Source organism: Scatophagus argus, chromosome 9 (assembly GCF_020382885.2).
Source record: "Scatophagus argus isolate fScaArg1 chromosome 9, fScaArg1.pri, whole genome shotgun sequence".
NCBI classification, from domain to species: domain Eukaryota; kingdom Metazoa; phylum Chordata; class Actinopteri; family Scatophagidae; genus Scatophagus; species Scatophagus argus.
This window is the reverse complement of record NC_058501.1, coordinates 14,351,940-14,368,244: the sequence shown is the minus strand read 5'-3', so window position 1 is coordinate 14,368,244 and position 16,305 is coordinate 14,351,940. Positions and strand designations below refer to the sequence as shown.

The 16,305-nt window shown below is 40.3% G+C and overlaps 2 protein-coding genes across 3 annotated transcripts; both read left to right on the top strand.

The window, feature by feature from the left end:
- The first annotated feature begins 1,846 nt into the window (after positions 1-1,846).
- Positions 1,847-4,100, top strand: LOC124065118 (G-protein coupled receptor 20-like). Its single transcript, XM_046400225.1, has 6 exons — positions 1,847-2,058; positions 2,175-2,441; positions 2,535-2,779; positions 3,013-3,097; positions 3,443-3,568; positions 3,728-4,100. The coding sequence occupies exons 1-6, from the start codon at positions 1,861-1,863 to the stop codon at positions 3,932-3,934; spliced, it is 1,128 nt and encodes a 375-aa protein (XP_046256181.1). The 5' UTR covers positions 1,847-1,860; the 3' UTR covers positions 3,935-4,100.
- Positions 4,101-5,537: 1,437 nt separating this feature from the next.
- LOC124064978 (solute carrier family 45 member 4-like) lies at positions 5,538-15,488 on the top strand. Of its 2 annotated transcripts, none has more exons than XM_046399940.1 (13): positions 5,538-5,714; positions 6,960-7,909; positions 11,072-11,260; positions 11,350-11,529; positions 11,777-12,453; positions 12,641-12,787; positions 12,897-13,145; positions 13,281-13,400; positions 13,778-13,877; positions 14,003-14,083; positions 14,199-14,329; positions 14,654-14,722; positions 15,039-15,488. In XM_046399940.1, exons 2-13 carry the CDS (start codon positions 7,693-7,695, stop codon positions 15,336-15,338), a joined length of 2,460 nt encoding a protein of 819 aa, XP_046255896.1. In that variant the 5' UTR covers positions 5,538-5,714; positions 6,960-7,692; the 3' UTR covers positions 15,339-15,488. The 2 variants fall into 2 exon arrangements, with proteins under 2 accessions (XP_046255896.1, XP_046255895.1); XM_046399939.1 differs by having other exon boundaries at positions 5,539-5,714; positions 12,638-12,787.
- Positions 15,489-16,305: the final 817 nt, after the last annotated feature.

Genomic DNA, 16,305 nt, shown 5'->3' with positions numbered 1-16,305 from the left:
TGTTTGATATGACCATTGACCACTTGATTGTGTGTCACTTGATGAGGAAACACGTATAAAGACTTTGTATCTATCTATCTAGTTTCATACTATATTCCATTGAGATATATAGTATGTGGCTCAGTCAGTGACTGCCCTCTGCTGTCTGTAATATTCACACCTCATAGATTCATATTTGCAGCTGAAAACACCAAATGAAAGGTGTCACATACTTACCTTGTGGATTTTGCTTGTGGACAGTGAGAAATTGATTGACAGAAATTGCATCCATCCATTTTCTATACTGCTAAGGGTCGCAGGGAGGCTGGAGCCCATCCCAGTCAGTGTGGCTGTGCCAACAGAGGCGGGGTACACCTTGGACTGGCTGCCAGTCAACCACAGGGCTGACACACAAAGACAGACAACCACACACATGCACACTCACACCTAAGGGCAATGTAGAGTAGCCAATTAACCTAATGTGCGTATTTTTGGAACTGTGGGAGGAAGCCAGAGTACCTGGGGAAAAGGGACTGGAACCTGGAACCCTCTTGCTGTGAGGCAACAGTGCTAATCACTGTACTACTGTACCACCCGTTGACAGAAATTGAAATTGAAAAGTGAAAAGTAACCAGAAGGTGACATTTTGCAACATTAACATCTGTGACAGTTCCTTTGAAGTCATATACATTATTAACTGTTGTCTGCACCTATAAGTATGTTGACTGTGCATTCTGCAGCTCCTATTTCACTTTTATACAGCAAGGATTTATTTTAGTAAATTCAGACTTTAATACAGTCAGACTAGTCAGTGTTCCTGATAGATGAATCTGATTTGCTACTGAAGTTATTTATAAAATGCATTGGTCTCAGTGTTGTGCCCAGTTACAATAAATTTTACCGTAGACTCGTTCATCAGCTGTAAATATCCAGGAAAGAAGTGTTATCCTTTATCCAGTTTACCCAAATCCATTTTGTTTATACCAATTATGAGAAGAATTCAGTAATTTTCTTTCTGGAGGCAATTAAACACAAACACAGACATACAGAGGAGGATTATTTTACACAAGCACAAAATGACTCAGTGGCTCAGATCTGATCTGATCTCCTCTGAGATATTTAAACCATGTTCATGTTATGTCTGCCATGAAAAGGTCACATCTTGACCAGAAAGGGGTAGATGTGTCATTTCTGTGCTTTACGGAAAGGGTAAGATCTGTGTCAGTGAAGTCTACTTTTTTTTAAAAAAAAAATACTTCATGAAAACTTCCTGGGATAAGTAAGCTCATCGCTCCTCACAAAACATTGCTGGAAACATAAATAAATATTGTTATATCATAAACAAATAGTCTAAATAAATCAAAAATTGATTTAAAGTGGCTTTGTCTGTGTGGCTATGCCAACAGCAACATCCACACTGAGGTCAGAGATGGGAGAGAGTAGATGTCAGAGCAAGACAGTGCTGGAAAGGGATGCTTGTTTGTATATGCAAATCTATTTCAACAACCAGTTAAACATTAGTATTACAGAATTATGATTAAAAAAAAAGGCAGCTTAAATCTTAAGCAGATTTTGCAGCAAAACCCCCCCCAAAAACCAAAAAGCCTCTAGCTGCACCTGAAAATGGCAGCTTGAATCTCAGCACTGCTGTGTATGTTAACCCTGTGATTACATTGTGTGAATGTCACAGTGAATGTTGAGATAGCCTGCAGCCCCTGAACAGGAACAGATGGCTATTGCAGCAACGTTTAATATCTTAATCTTACATTAATATTTGCAAGGAGACTACATTTTAAAGAGCATTTTTACTTTGTCAAATTGTGTGATTTTCTCTGACAGTTTCTGGGCCAACTCTGAATCACCACGCTCAACATCATCATTATGAAGAACTTCAACAGCACTGAATCCTGGCTTTTATTCAACACTTCACTTCCCGTCCTGCCGGTAACAGCCAATCCCGGTAACATAAGTGGCATGGAAGGATATCTTCAGAGACTGGCTCATTTAGATGAGGGGCTCTACAATGACTTTTACGGCCTTTGGATTGCACTGATGGTCATAAACTCGCTTATATTTTTGGTATGCATCTTTACAGAACCCTTATAATATAAGTAGATATGTCTACATTTGTTTGAGAACTCACAGTTGGCAGTCTGTATGAACATTTATAACTATTCTCTCCCCTCCATCCACAGATGGGCATGGTGCTCAACATCGTTGCACTTTATGTTTTCTGTTTCCGCACCAAGCAAAAGACCACCTCAGTCATCTACACCATCAACTTGGCAGTAACAGACCTCTTGGTGAACTTATCTCTGCCGACTCGCATCCTGCTCTACTACAGCGGAGGAGCTTGTCTCACCTGTTCCTACCTGCACATCTTCAGCTACTTTGTCAACATGTATTGTAGCATCTTGTTTCTGACCTGCATATGTGTCGACCGCTACCTTGCCATTGTGCAGGTGGGTTTTGTATGTAGTGCTGCAGCAGGATTGTTTTCCTGACTCCAAACCTACAAGGAACTTAAAACTAAATATTTACTTTTGTCCTTGTAGGTTGAAGCTTCCCGTAGGTGGAGGAACTCCAGTGTGGCAAAATGCGTGTGTGTCTCTGTCTGGCTGTTCGCCATCGTGGTCACCTACTCGTTCCTTTCCACTGCTTTCCAGCACCCGGGCTGCTGCCTCTTAAAGCTCCTCTTTCTCACCATCACTGAGTTTTTTCTACCCCTCATCATCATTGTAGTCTTTACTTTGCGGATTATGTGGGCTCTAGCCGACCGCCGTCTGATGCAGCAGAGCAGGTATAACCAGTGTTGAATACACAGACACAAGTTTTAAAGTGCAAAATATCATCTGGTTTTAGTCTGTTATTTCCCCATATAGAGAAAAATGTAAAACCTATTCAAGCATTTGATACAAGAACATATCACGCAAGAATAAAAGGACTGAGGAAACAATGACTCACATTTGCAGCTCTGAAAAGGCTTACAGCTGATGAAAAGTCACAGTGGTGGTTTTAACTGTGTTTCCTCAGGGAGAGGAGGAGGAGGGCTGTTCAACTGCTGTGCACAGTGCTGATCATCTTTACTGTCTGCTTCACACCCTTCCACATCACACAGGTGAGTGAGAGACACATTGTTTTAAAATATCAACCTCGTGTTTTTGTAGCTCCGAAGCCCTCGAGCAATTACACAAAGCAATGTTTATTTTCCTACAAAAATCTTTCAAATGAAACAGTCTGAGACAGACTAGTCGAGGTGCTCATAACTGAAAGATAAACTTCATATTGCTTTGTTTTAAGGGGTCATGAGACAAAAAGGGTGGGAACTACAGTATTATCAAGATGAACGGATTATAATGACTGTAATATACTAGGTAGATGTTGCTGCCTTAATGTGTTTATGAACTCTTCAGGTTGTATCATCAATGTGATCGTGTGGCTGTGCTGTCTTTTTGTGCTGTAGGTGGTGGTATATTTCCACCCTGATATGCCTCATCATGTGATAGTGTACCACTTGACCGTCACTCTCAGCAGTTTGAACAGCTGTATGGATCCTGTTGTCTACTGCTTTGTTACAAACAATTTCCAGGTAATACTGGAGTCTTTTTCTTTCTGTCCTTTCTTCCTTCCCCTCTGTCACATGTCCATCTATCCATCCATCCTTGCCTCCAGCCATAATTTGTCCATCCATCATCCTCATTTACTCAGTTATTTACGCTGAATAATCTACTGTCTTTTTCTCCCTTAGGCTACTATGAGAAATATTTTTCGCCGTGCTGAGCTCGAGCAGACTAGTGGCGACATCATCAGTATGCAGCACAGCTCCAAGGCATCAGGAGGGACAGCCACTGCCATCACTAATAATGTGATCATGATGACCAAGATTTCCACTTCACTGCAGAGAGACAAGATGGAGAAGAACCACACGCTGCAAATCCCGGGTCAAGAGAACTGAAAGTTACTGAGGTGTCACAGTCACCTGAGGATAGTTGCCTGTTATTTCTGGACTCTGCAACATGCTGCTCTGTGATAACAGCATCACTGTAAAATGGCACATTAAGAGGTTGAGATCAACAGCCGTGATGCAATAGCAGTAAAAAAAAAAAAAAAAGATCAAATTAAACCAATTACAAAAGACAAATTTAGTCTGCAACCTTTACATTAACTTCATGCCAAGAAACCTTCATAACTTTAGACATGTGAATTTTCAGCTGTGAAACAAGGTCCCTAACAGGGGACAAATGTCAAATGTAAGCAATGTAGTTGAAAACAAAGAACAAAGTGGCCTTAAGTGCATTATTATCGGAACGCAAAGTCCATTTAAAAAGTTAGACTAGTCTCTTAACATTCATATTTTATGTAATCCTATCTACATCATTACAGTCTTTTAAACTGTACCTTTAAAGTGAACTTGTGCAAGAAATATTTGCAGGGTTCAATTACACTTTCCTGAATTAATTCATTTTTTGAAACATGAAACAAAGATTATCCACAGTGAAGCAGAGATAGTCTAAATAGTTGCAGTATAAACATCAAGACATTTCATTCTGTATGTAATCCCTTCATAGATCCTGTAGAGCACAGCTGCCAGAGCAAAAGGAGCAGTAGCAATAGCTGTTTTCTCTTATTCAGAAAACCTTAGAAATAACCAAGACAGAAATGTTGACTTTAGAAAAGAAGATGCAGAGGACAATCATAACGTAAAACAGACCACACCTGTATCTGTTTGCCATAGGTGGAGAGTGATATGCTTTTGCCGGGATTAACACTATGATCATTTGGATTGTCTGCAAGAAAATATTTGGGAACAATAACCACTTTTGTGCAGCAGATGGCAATATTGCACTGCCTTTCAGGGGCCAGTAAGAGCCAACAGAAGATTTTGTCACTCAAATGGAAACTGCTTGGACGACTGAAAGTACCCACAATGTGAATGAATATGAATGTGTTGTAATAACATTTTGTTATTATAGCAAGGATGGATCTTATGTCCTGTTGAGTAAATGTTATGGCATTTTTGTTTCATCAACAACAATCAGAACCTCTTTTTGCAGAAAAAAAGTCACATTTACCATATTTAGGAGAATATAAAGGGGCGTTGTTTTGCTATATATTGATATGGTGCTTTCGTGGTTTGGAGTTATTATCGTTGTTTCATGCTGATGGGATATTCTAGCGAACGAGTTGAAAATGCGTACAACATTTTGTTTAGACCAAATCCTCTATCTTGTTCTTGTAAAATCAGCCTCATCAGTTTTAAATAATTTTATATTTGAGGAATTAAGTTTGGGGGGAAAAAAACCCTAAAAGCAATGAAGTTAAATGTTCCATTATTGTAATATGAAATATCTTGCCTCTTTTGAAATTAATGATACATTATTATTGCTGATCCATGATTACAGTTACTGCTGTTTTTTTTTTTACTTTTGGTATTGTTCATTGATGAGTAATAAACGTAACACTGTGAGCGAAGCGTTATTACTGTGGGTTTACCGAAATTCCCCGCCCTGAAGGTGAGCAGCTGGATGACGCAATTTGCGTTTCCTTGTGACCACGCCTCGCTTTGTTACTGTGGAAACCAATGAGATTGATGAGTGCAGTAAAACAGATGGGTCACTCAGTTAGCCAGGTTGCTAACCCAAACCGTCAGTTTTGCTGTTACGATATCGAAAAGATAGCCTACATAACACGGGGCTACTTTTACATTTAACTTAGCGGATCTCCGGAAATCTCAGGTATGTTATATTTTTCAGTTTTTAATATAAGTGGGTCTGTCTGTCTTAATTTGCTAACATTAGCTTTCTAATTTATTAGCCAACCAAGCTCGCTGATGTGACGTTAGCCACAAGTCAGACCTCAGTCAAAGTTAACGTGAATGTATCCCCAGTCAGGCGTGCACCGTCCTCACATGGTAAAAGTGACGCTTATTAATTATGTAAGGTGAACTCTCGAACAGGTCACTACGGTAGGTAGCTCAGGTAAGTCAGTCGTCCCGTTAGCAGAGCTGCCCCGGAGCCAAACATGTCCCAACTGGAACAGCAAGCCCCTCAGCCGCATACCCATCATACGTTCCTGTTACAAACACGTACTTTCAGCTCGTGCTTCAGTGAGGTGTAAAACACGTGTAGCGTGGTTACTACACACAGGAACAAGTTATCACGACAGAATTTTTCACACGACTGTTTCCCATATGTGGGCAGAGTTCTGAAGCTAGGTTTATTATGTTTAAACATTAACTTATGCGTGACAACTTACATTTTGGATAACTGCCCCTAACAAACATAATGTTACTGAGTAAAGACGAGAGAGAATGGGACTTAACTGTAGCCTTAGTTTGTTGTGCAATAGCTATAGTCTTGTAACAGTGTTTGATTTCTTAATCGGGCTGTTTTTCATTGTTTGTATAAAGGCTGTATAACCTGACAGTTTTGTAGTTTACATGTTCCGGTTTCAGGTGATGTCACTGAGTGTAACAGACTCAAGAAGATACAAGCAGTAATCTCAAATAGTTAGGGTGTGGTAAAATTGCTTTATTCTTTAGTTCTGTCTTATGATGTATTAAAGTGACATATTTTGTCATTGGAGGGAACTCACTCCAACGAAATTTGTTCTCTGCATTTAACCCACCCAAGTGACGTGCACACACACACAGCAAACCCGGGGCAGTGGGCGACAAACCCGGGGCAGTGGGCAGTGGGCAATGTATATTCCATCTGTAAACTTCAGGGCCGGACAGCATTTTTCTTAAGCCTATTATGGGATCCAGAGAATTTTTGAATTTTTGCACATGGGAGCCTTCTGGTATTTGACCCATGACATGATACTTGCTTGGAATGATAAAAGCTGTACTTTATCTCTCAGTATCTGTAGTATGAATCTAAATTCAGAAAATAAGACACCAGGGCAATGCTACCCCCTGTTTTTTTTTTAAATTTATTTATTTTAAACTAGCTTCTAACTGGTGTCTGTATTTTTTGCAGGTTGTGGTGTGACTCAATCCTTGGCAAGGATTCTCCACTTGCTTTGACGTCAACTTATTGCACAGCCTCACAGATTTCTGCTGAACATTGCTGCAGTCTTACTCAGTCTGTATGCATGCACATACTGTCCAACACACACTGACAGCTATAGCAAACACATTCGGAGACCAAGGCTAACCTACCTTTCTCATGGCTTACCACGAATAACTACTAATAACCCACATATTGCCACTGACTTTTTAAATACCTCTTTTGCTTCCTCCTCTCTGTATACCTGTGGAGCTGTGCCAAACGTTTCTGCTCTGTCTTTGTGCAAGCCATTGTGAGGAATACCACTCTCTGACTGAGCTACTGAGCTATGCCAACTGGTCACATATTAGCATGATGGAGACATGATAACATGTATGGAATATATTTTTGCTGTATCCATTTTTTGAGCACATTAATCTAATTAATTTCTCCTTTTGCTTCAATTATTTGAAATTCTTTGCCTTTGAAACCAGTCGATGCTGACTAGCAAAAATGTTCACTGACTGATCATTCTGGATATCTTCAGATTCTCAATTAGTGAGTGGTCAAGATGAAAACCACAGGTATTACTTGTTTAATATACAATAACAAGCACAGTTCTGCTTTATTTATATAAGAAAATAGCAGCATTAAGCGGTATATACTGATATTTATCAACTATCAGGCAAAATAACTGGTTTCTCTGAAGTCACACCAGACTGTAATGGGAGGGGAAGCAGAAGAGAGGGAAGGTTATTGTCTTCCAGAGAAAAAGAAATGTAAGGAAGAAACAGAAAGGAGTGAGAAGGATGTGGAGGATGAAGGCAGAGGTGTGCAGATCCCTCTGCATCGCTGGGTAATGCATGGAGCAGTGATGTTTGGACGTGAGTTCTGCTATGCCATGGAGACCGCTCTGGTGACGCCAGTGCTGCTGCAGATAGGTAAGGAGATGCAATGCATTCAGATACACTCCTGCTCTTATCTCACTTAAGCAAACACTGACAGCACAGGGATTTCCAGTTCATTAGTGTTATTAGTACCATCGGTACTGCTGTATGGTTTTAAAGCCAGTGTTTACACTTAATTGTGTAGCACATTCTTTCTCCCTTGTCAGGCATCCTAGTGATATATTCATGGCAAGACCCACATGGTGTAAATTCAGTCATGAGTATCTTGTTATTTGTTCTTTTTCTGTGTATATGAATAGTTTGGTTAGTTTTGTGATGTAGCCCACCACAACTGTCCAAAAAATAGACCCCATCAGTATAAATTCCTGCCGCAAAATTAGCCATGCATTAGTGGCCACACTAGGGAACTTGACTGGATCTGTTGATTTCTCTGCACCACTGTGTTGTGTAACCTGTGTGCCCAGCAGTAGCCTACTGAGGGCTACGTGGCTAAATGTCAGGTTTGCCACCATAGCAGAAATGAAACAAAGGCATATTCCCCTGGCTAGGTATGACAAGAATGTCTAACACAGCACATTTCGATCTCTCTCTTTTCCTCCCTATTCACAATATTGTAAGAAAGATTATGTTTTAAAAACCTTCGGCCAAACCTCATTCAGGATGTTTGTGAAAGCATTTTCAAAGCATTCAGGTTTGCTCTGGTACAAGCCTGATTTCAAAATGTAAAAACAAAATGCAGTCTTTTGCAAATTATATCTGTTTACCAGAGGGTTTTAGAAAAAGGTTCCTGAGTCCATGAATTTTGCCCCATCTTTGTTTAAGAGCGACTTAGTCTTCATGAGATTACCACCTGTTGCAAATGAAGCTTTTTACCTGAGGAGTGTAACAAGCAGGTGTTTTTGACCACTCCACAGCTTTCCCAGTCTTTTGTTGACCCTATCCCAACTTGTTTTACATGTTTATTGGCATGAAATTCAGAACAAGCATATATTTAATAACATTTATGAAGACTGTGAAATAATAAAAACATGAATGAACTGTCTTTCTACTTTCTACTTTTCAATTGGGTATTCACTATATAGACAAAAGTATCTGGAGACACCCCTTTATGGGGCTGTTTTTCAGAGGTTGGGCTAAGCCCCTCACTTCCAGTTAATGTTTCAGCATACCATGCTTAATGCTTCAGCATACCATTTTGGACAATGCTATGCTTCCAGCTCTGTGGCAACAGTTTGAGGAAGACCCTTTTCTATTTCACTGTGACTGTGCCCCAGCGCAGAAAGCAGGGTCCATAAAGACATGGTTGGATGAGTTTGGTATGGGAAAACTTCTCCCACGTGGAGCAAACAAAGCCTTCCCAGAAGAGTGGAGGCTGTTATGGTTTCAAAGCTGTGTATTTGCTGTATTTAAAATGCACTGTCCATGTTGGTATAGTGGTCAGGTGTCCTAATGCCTTTGTCTATATAGTGTATGCCTAAAAGGATTAGTAAATCAACACATTTTGTGTTATTTATGTTTTACACAGCCTCCCATCGTTTTTGGACTCAGGATTGTACTACTAGTGATATCAATTACTGTGTATCTGTAGATAAATTAGTTGTTGTCTTTTCAAAGGCCAGAGTCCAGATGCCAGACCTTCAGTGAGAGCGAAAAGGTTGTTGTAAATTAGCTGCTGTACAATGTGGGTAATGGTCAACAATTGACTATTACTGTTATTGGTTTGGGGAGAGGTTTGCTCAATAAAAGAAACCTTAAGCAGTTGCTGGATGGCAGAAAAATCCATGCACTGTTTCTTTGCTTCTTTATATTTAACGTTGTGATAACATATGGCAACGCCACCTGTAGAAACATTAACATGTTACGGCTGGATGAAGCACTGCTCGTTTGGATAGTTAAAACATTAGCTCTGTGTTTTTATGCTTGTGCGCAGGCAATAGCCATGACTGGCAACATTATGCTTTTGGCATGTCAGTCTATCCATGCCATTCTTGTGGGGCACAAACTTCCACTTGGACTCAAGGATGAACTGGTTAGATTTTGGTGATCAAAGGTTAGCGGTTAAGGTCGTTGTGAACTCACATCCAACCCATTCTTGTGAACATGATATCAAGAATTTTAATACATCTTGCACAAATATCCATATGGATGCAAGGATGAACTGATTAGATTTTGGTGGTCAAAGTCAGTGTGGTTTTATTTATCTATGTGTTTATTTTTCTGTCCATCCATTAAATTGATGTGCTGTATGCTAAAGATTTCTTATTAGGGTAACAATTTTTGAACAGTGAGTCCATACGCTACTGAATATGAACATCAGTTCGAATAGAACTTATTGTCATACATAAGCTGTAGAGAACCAGAGACTATGTTATTTTATTATTTAGATTTAATAATTCAAGCAGGATAACAGCTTTGTCCGGCTTTTCCTTCTTGCAACACAAGCATACCTAATGAGTGTATCTTGACTAATAAGAGAGGGAGCAGCGATGATAACGACAGAAAGCAAGACATTTTACCTACTGTGAGAGAATGTCATCTGCTGTTTTGTTGACTTAAGGGAGAAGGAGGACTGGAGCAGTGCAAGGCAGTATAGTTAACTTGTTCCCGTGAGAACAAGCCAGCTCACTCAACCAGCTGAATGTATTTAAATCTGTAAGATTTTTACATTTAAACTAAAAGTCCACTTCTTTATAAGGACTGGAAAATCAGGATATTGTTATCTAGCAGATAGCACATATTTGGGCCAACTCATTACAGTGTTTCACTGCATACTGAAGCCTGGTTCTGTCTTATAACAGAATCCGTTGGAGGTGATTTCACCACTTTCCTGGTTGGTTGCAGCATATTTCTGTCTGTGTTGCTGTAAGAGACCACCCCATTATCTCAAATGTTCCTGCCACCCCAAGAGCTGTTGGTGATGAAAGATGTTTAAGAGCACTAGTGGTTCTTGAGCTGTGCATTGTTATGAAAGAGCCATCATGTGCTATGCCGTTAAAAACAATGGAACGTGGGAAAACATTTTTGTGCGTAAAAAAACAATGGAAAAGCTTACCAGACCCTGACAGTTGTAGTTATTTTGGGAAGTTCCTGCATGACAAATGTGTGAATAGGTTGACTTAATGATGAGTTTTATACCAACATGAGAGGACAAAACAGCCCAAACTTTACCATTTTGCTTATGTGTGTGTTTTCTAGGTCTTCCTGAGCAATATTATAGTTTGACTTGGTTCCTCAGTCCTATTCTCGGTCTCTTCTTCACACCTTTGATTGGCTCAGCCAGTGATCGTTGTACGTTGCGATGGGGCCGGAGAAGACCGTTCATTCTGGCCCTGTGTGTAGGTGTGCTGCTGGGAGTGGCGCTGTTTTTAAATGGATCATTAATAGGTGAGTAGTGGGTTTTTGAGATGATCATGTACAAATAACAGTAATTACTCTTTAACCCTATCTGTATATGTTTTATGGTGTTCTGTCAGGTCTTTCCATTGGTGACAGTCCAGGCAATCAGCTGTTTGGCATTGTCCTCACTGTAGTAGGCGTGGTGGTGCTGGACTTCTGTGCTGATGCTTCTGAGGGACCAATCAGAGCTTACCTTCTTGATGTTGCTGACACGGAGGAGCAAGATATGGCTCTGAATATTCATGCCTTCTCTGCTGGTAAGACATGCATGTATGAACACGAACACACGCATACACACACGCGGGCTGACTATACACATAGACATGTATAAATATCAGCTATTCAAGCATACATCTAGTGCACACATATATATAATTGAAACCCACAATTTTCTCAGAATGTCAGTTTTAGAAATGTATAGACAGTGTAGTTTCAGAAGCTGCTTCTTGTTTCTTAGACTGTACAATGATTAATGTGTATCTGTGTCCATTCCTTCCTATTCAGGGCTTGGTGGAGCAGTGGGTTACATGCTGGGTGGTCTAGACTGGACTGGAACAGCCCTAGGCCAAGCATTTAAATCACAGGAACAGGTCCTTTTCCTCTTTGCAGGCATCATTTTCATCATATCCGTCACACTGCACATGCTCAGCATCCCCGAGCGACCTATTGCTCCATCAAGCCAGCTTAAAGTCACAGAAAATGGGGAGTCTACCAGCCACTTGTCTTTCAAGCCCATTGGCCACACGCCACCTTTACTCGATGTCATTGCAGAGGAGGATGCTTCTGCCCCCCTATCCCAAGAGGACAACGAATCACATTATGAGGAAGGGGAAATGGACTTCTTAGCTGTGGATCGAGTGCGGAGTAAAAGTGATTCAGTCTTAGCAATGCCAGATGCTACAATTGAGCTGGATCCTGACCTCAACCCAGACACACAAATTTTCCTGCCAGAGGTGCATCACTTTCTGCCAGAGATGCAAGGAGATCAAGAGGATGTTTTTAAGCCATCAGACAGTATTGGGTCCCCGTCTCCTTCTGGTGGACCACATGCCCTTACTGATGGGAATCCAGTCTTGGAGCCTACAAATTCAACTTCACCAGAACTTAAGGGTCCAGCAAACGGTCCTCCATCTCTCCTACAGATCAAATCTGGTTCCAAGGACTCCAATCTGAAAACACAGGTGAAATTGTCTGCTTTAGTGATGACTGTTTGCTTAAAATTACATTTCCAGAACAGAAACCAGTATTATCAAGTGTCAGTGTCAGCAAGATATTTGATATGAGATTAATTTTCAGATCTCATCAGTCTTCAATTTATTTTTCTGTCTTTAATGCATATGTGTCTGTGCCTCTCTCCTATTCCAGCAGGTCAAAACTGCCAATGGTGTCAATGCTGGCTTGTCCTCATCTGACCACTCCAATGCAGTAAAAGGCTGTGCCTCCCCTAGACTGTCAAATCGCCCCTCCAACACATCGGCTTCATCACGGCCACATCGCCACACTTTCTACAGACAAGTACAGTTGCATTTAGCATTTTTGGAATTACTTTTTTCACAGTCACAAATATTTGCTAGACAACATATTCAGTTTTGCAAATGCAATAAGATTTTTTTTCTCATTCCAGCCCTCCTTCACTTTTTCTTACTATGGGAGAGTCGGATCAGAGCGCTATCGACTGCGACGGATAGCGCCCTCAAGCCCTCGTCCAATCACCACCTCCCGCAGTCTGAATGATCTGAGTGATCTCCAGCAGTGTTCAGACCGCCAGGTGTTGCAGCTGTCAGCCAGCAGTCTGTCATCTGAGGGCTCCAGTAGTGAGGGAGGATCAGACCGAGGCACAACTGTTCGACTGCTCTGGTTATCCATGTTGAGGGTGAAGTAAATTGGAAATGTCTTAAATATTGAGTTATATTAATGTTGTGGGTTCTTTGTCTATTATTGCACTGAATCACATCAACATTTCAAGGAAACTGCTGCAGTTGACTCTTTTATCTTCTGTCCTCAATAGATGCCGAGGCAGTTGTGGAGACTGTGTCTGTGCCACCTCCTCACATGGTTCTCCATTATAGCTGAAGCTGTGTTTTATACTGATTTCATGGGACAAGTCATCTACAATGGAAATCCTACGGTACACACCTACATTCACTCTTAAACACACCTCCACACCCTCCAGGTATGAAGGTTCATTTATTGTTATTTCACAACACAGGATTGTGCAATCAAAAGGAAGTTGTATCCCATCCATGCCGCATACATATAGAAGATATATAATAATTAATTAGAATAGAATTAAATAAAATATATGCCTTCATATTTCTTACTGTTTAAAAACAGTTGCGCCAACAGACATCATTTAGGATTTTGTATATGATGGAGACCAGACAGTAGAAGAACACAGATAAATAAATCCAGCGTGCTACACAAAGTCATGTGTGCCGCACATAAAAGCTACGATTTTAGTTATCCAGTCAAATCATAACATTAAAATCTTTCTGCTTTTCTCAGGCTCCAGCCAATTCAACAGAGCTACAAAACTATAACAGAGGAGTACAGATGGGCTGCTGGGGACTGGTGGTGTATGCTGCTACAGCTGCTGTGTGCTCTGGTAAAACACAAACACTCTTTCCATGTAATTAAATACATTTCCCCCTTCCCATTCTAACCTTCTTCTCTACACTGTCTCCAATAATTGATATCTCTCCATCTCCCTTTTCCTGTCTGTCCACTCAGCAATCCTTCAGAAATACCTGGACAACTTTGATCTGAGCATTAAGGTTATCTACATTGTTGGAACTCTGGGATTCTCAACAGGTCAGTTGCTACAACAGAATGAAAAGATAACAATAACAGGAAATACAGTGGATCTTGGAGCAGTTATATACTCTTATGCAGAATAAAGGCAAACGTGATCTCTATCTACCTTTAGGAACTGCTGTCATGGCCATCTTCCCAAATGTTTATGTTGCCATGGTGATGATCAGTAGCATGGGCATCATCTCCATGAGTATCTCCTACTGTCCCTATGCATTACTTGGGCAGTACCATGAAATCAAAGAGGTATTTGCACAAACAGACAGTACACACATAAGCATGCACTCTGTCCCTATGTACACAATAAAACTTAAGGTAAGAGCATGCACTTTACACACATAACAAGAAGCACCCATGTTTTTTTTAGTTTTTTTGTTACATTGGTTTTATAGAAGAGATTTTGCAACTGGCAAAACCTTGAAATTTGTGGATATTTAAGACAGTTCAGGCAGTCTTGTGTCAGTCATGTGTGCACGCTACAGCAATTGAAGTTGATGTAACATTGTCATATTTGCTCTGTTTCAAAAAGAACCTCCACAAAAATCTACCCTCTACTGTTTTTCTCCTCAGTATATTCATCACAGTCCAGCAAACACCAGAAGAGGTTTTGGTATTGACTGCGCTATCTTATCTTGCCAGGTGAGCATTCATACTTTTTTGTCCAGAATGAAATGTTCCCATTAACTCTTAATTTAAATTGTTCCAATGGCATCCATCGAAGTAAAATTTTGTCATTTGAAATGAGCAACATCAAGAGTCTTCGGACTTGGTCTTTGAACGGATCTCAAGACATCATGGTTTAGCCTGTGGGCTATGGTAACATGATGTGTTTCCACATTTGTGTCATAATAAAGTGCTTTCTGCTTTAATAATGGTGATAAGAGTCTGTGCAAAGTAAGAGTGTCATTACAGTGTATACTGCTGTTTGAATCATTCAGTTTTGCTTAATATCCAGGTCTATATCAGCCAGATTTTGGTTGCATCAGCCCTTGGAGCTGTGGTGGAAGCAGTAGGCAGCGTGCGTGTCATTCCTGTAGTGGCTTCTGGAGGCTCTTTTCTTGGATTCCTGACTGCCTGTTTCCTCGTCATTTATCCTGACATTGAGCCCAGTGGCTCTGAGCAGGACCAGGACTTGGTGGGATTACCTGAAGATTCAGAACCAAATGGAGAAAGGACCAGTGACCAAAGGTTGGCTCTGCTGAACCTCACAGATGGCGATAGTTTGAAGGAGACAGTGAATCATTCTGTTGCCTGAGTAGGTTTATTCTCAGTAATCACAAGACAGTATTGACTTTCTGTGCTGATGAAAGAGGGTAAACATGGCAGCATGCTGATGTTACATCTACAGAAATTTGGATGGAATGGATTTGGACATATTGTCTTATTAGATGGAGGAATGACAAGAAGAAACTATATTTTGGTTCAGTTCTCCTGTCTTGTTGCTACCTCAGCCCTAAAAAAAATACATGCTTTGGTGTTTAGATAGAGAGAAGTAAGCGACTGTAACACAAATAGCCACGTGACAGTGATTTGGTCAGACTGTTGATATTAATTTAGCTGAGACTGCTGAAACAAATATAAGCCGTTTTTGCAAAACCATAAGTGGAAAGCACACAGAGCACTTTCTGTCTCATTTCTGAACAGTACTATCACACTTGCACCACATATTGACGTAATGTGTGAAATTTGACTTCCCAGATGCTGCTCCATAACTGCTTCATGGACAATCATGATATCATATCTTTCTTTGTATACCTCTACATAACTTGTAGAGTGAATACAGATGTAAATATTTGTTCTACACTGGAATACTTTGATATTATATTTTTGTTGGGTTTTTTATGACAGGTAAAGCCTTCTAGATTTGTTGTATGACAAAACATACACATTTTTAGTCACTTTTACGTTGTTGGAAACTGTCACACAGAAAGTAAGTGTCTGGTTAGAAGTGCCGTTTGTAATGATTTTTTTTTTTTTTCTTTGCCTTAACAAAAACACACTAAAATTCTGAATGCCATGTTCTACTTTCATGCCAGAATTTACACTGTAAAGGGTCTGTAGTATTTGTTCTCAAGTGGTTTTGGGTTTCAGTGTGATTTGCATTGCACAGTGGTATTAGTTGTGCTTTATTTTGAAATTTATTCCAAAAGTGTTTTGAAATATACCGCTGAAATTGGAAATACGTTCATGATGAGCTTCATCTTGGCACCGTTGTGGTATCC

Coding starts and splice junctions, on each gene's coding strand:
- LOC124065118 (XM_046400225.1), top strand. CDS start 1,861: ATGAAGAACTTCAACAGCACTGAATCCTGGCTTTTATTCAACACTTCA. Junction 3,098..3,442: donor CACCCTTCCACATCACACAG/GTGAGTGAGAGA, acceptor TTTGTGCTGTAG/GTGGTGGTATATTTCCACCC. Junction 3,569..3,727: donor TTGTTACAAACAATTTCCAG/GTAATACTGGAG, acceptor TTTCTCCCTTAG/GCTACTATGAGAAATATTTT.
- LOC124064978 (XM_046399939.1), top strand. CDS start 7,693: ATGGGAGGGGAAGCAGAAGAGAGGGAAGGTTATTGTCTTCCAGAGAAA. Junction 12,454..12,637: donor ACTCCAATCTGAAAACACAG/GTGAAATTGTCT, acceptor CTCCTATTCCAG/CAGGTCAAAACTGCCAATGG. Junction 12,788..12,896: donor GCCACACTTTCTACAGACAA/GTACAGTTGCAT, acceptor TTCTCATTCCAG/CCCTCCTTCACTTTTTCTTA.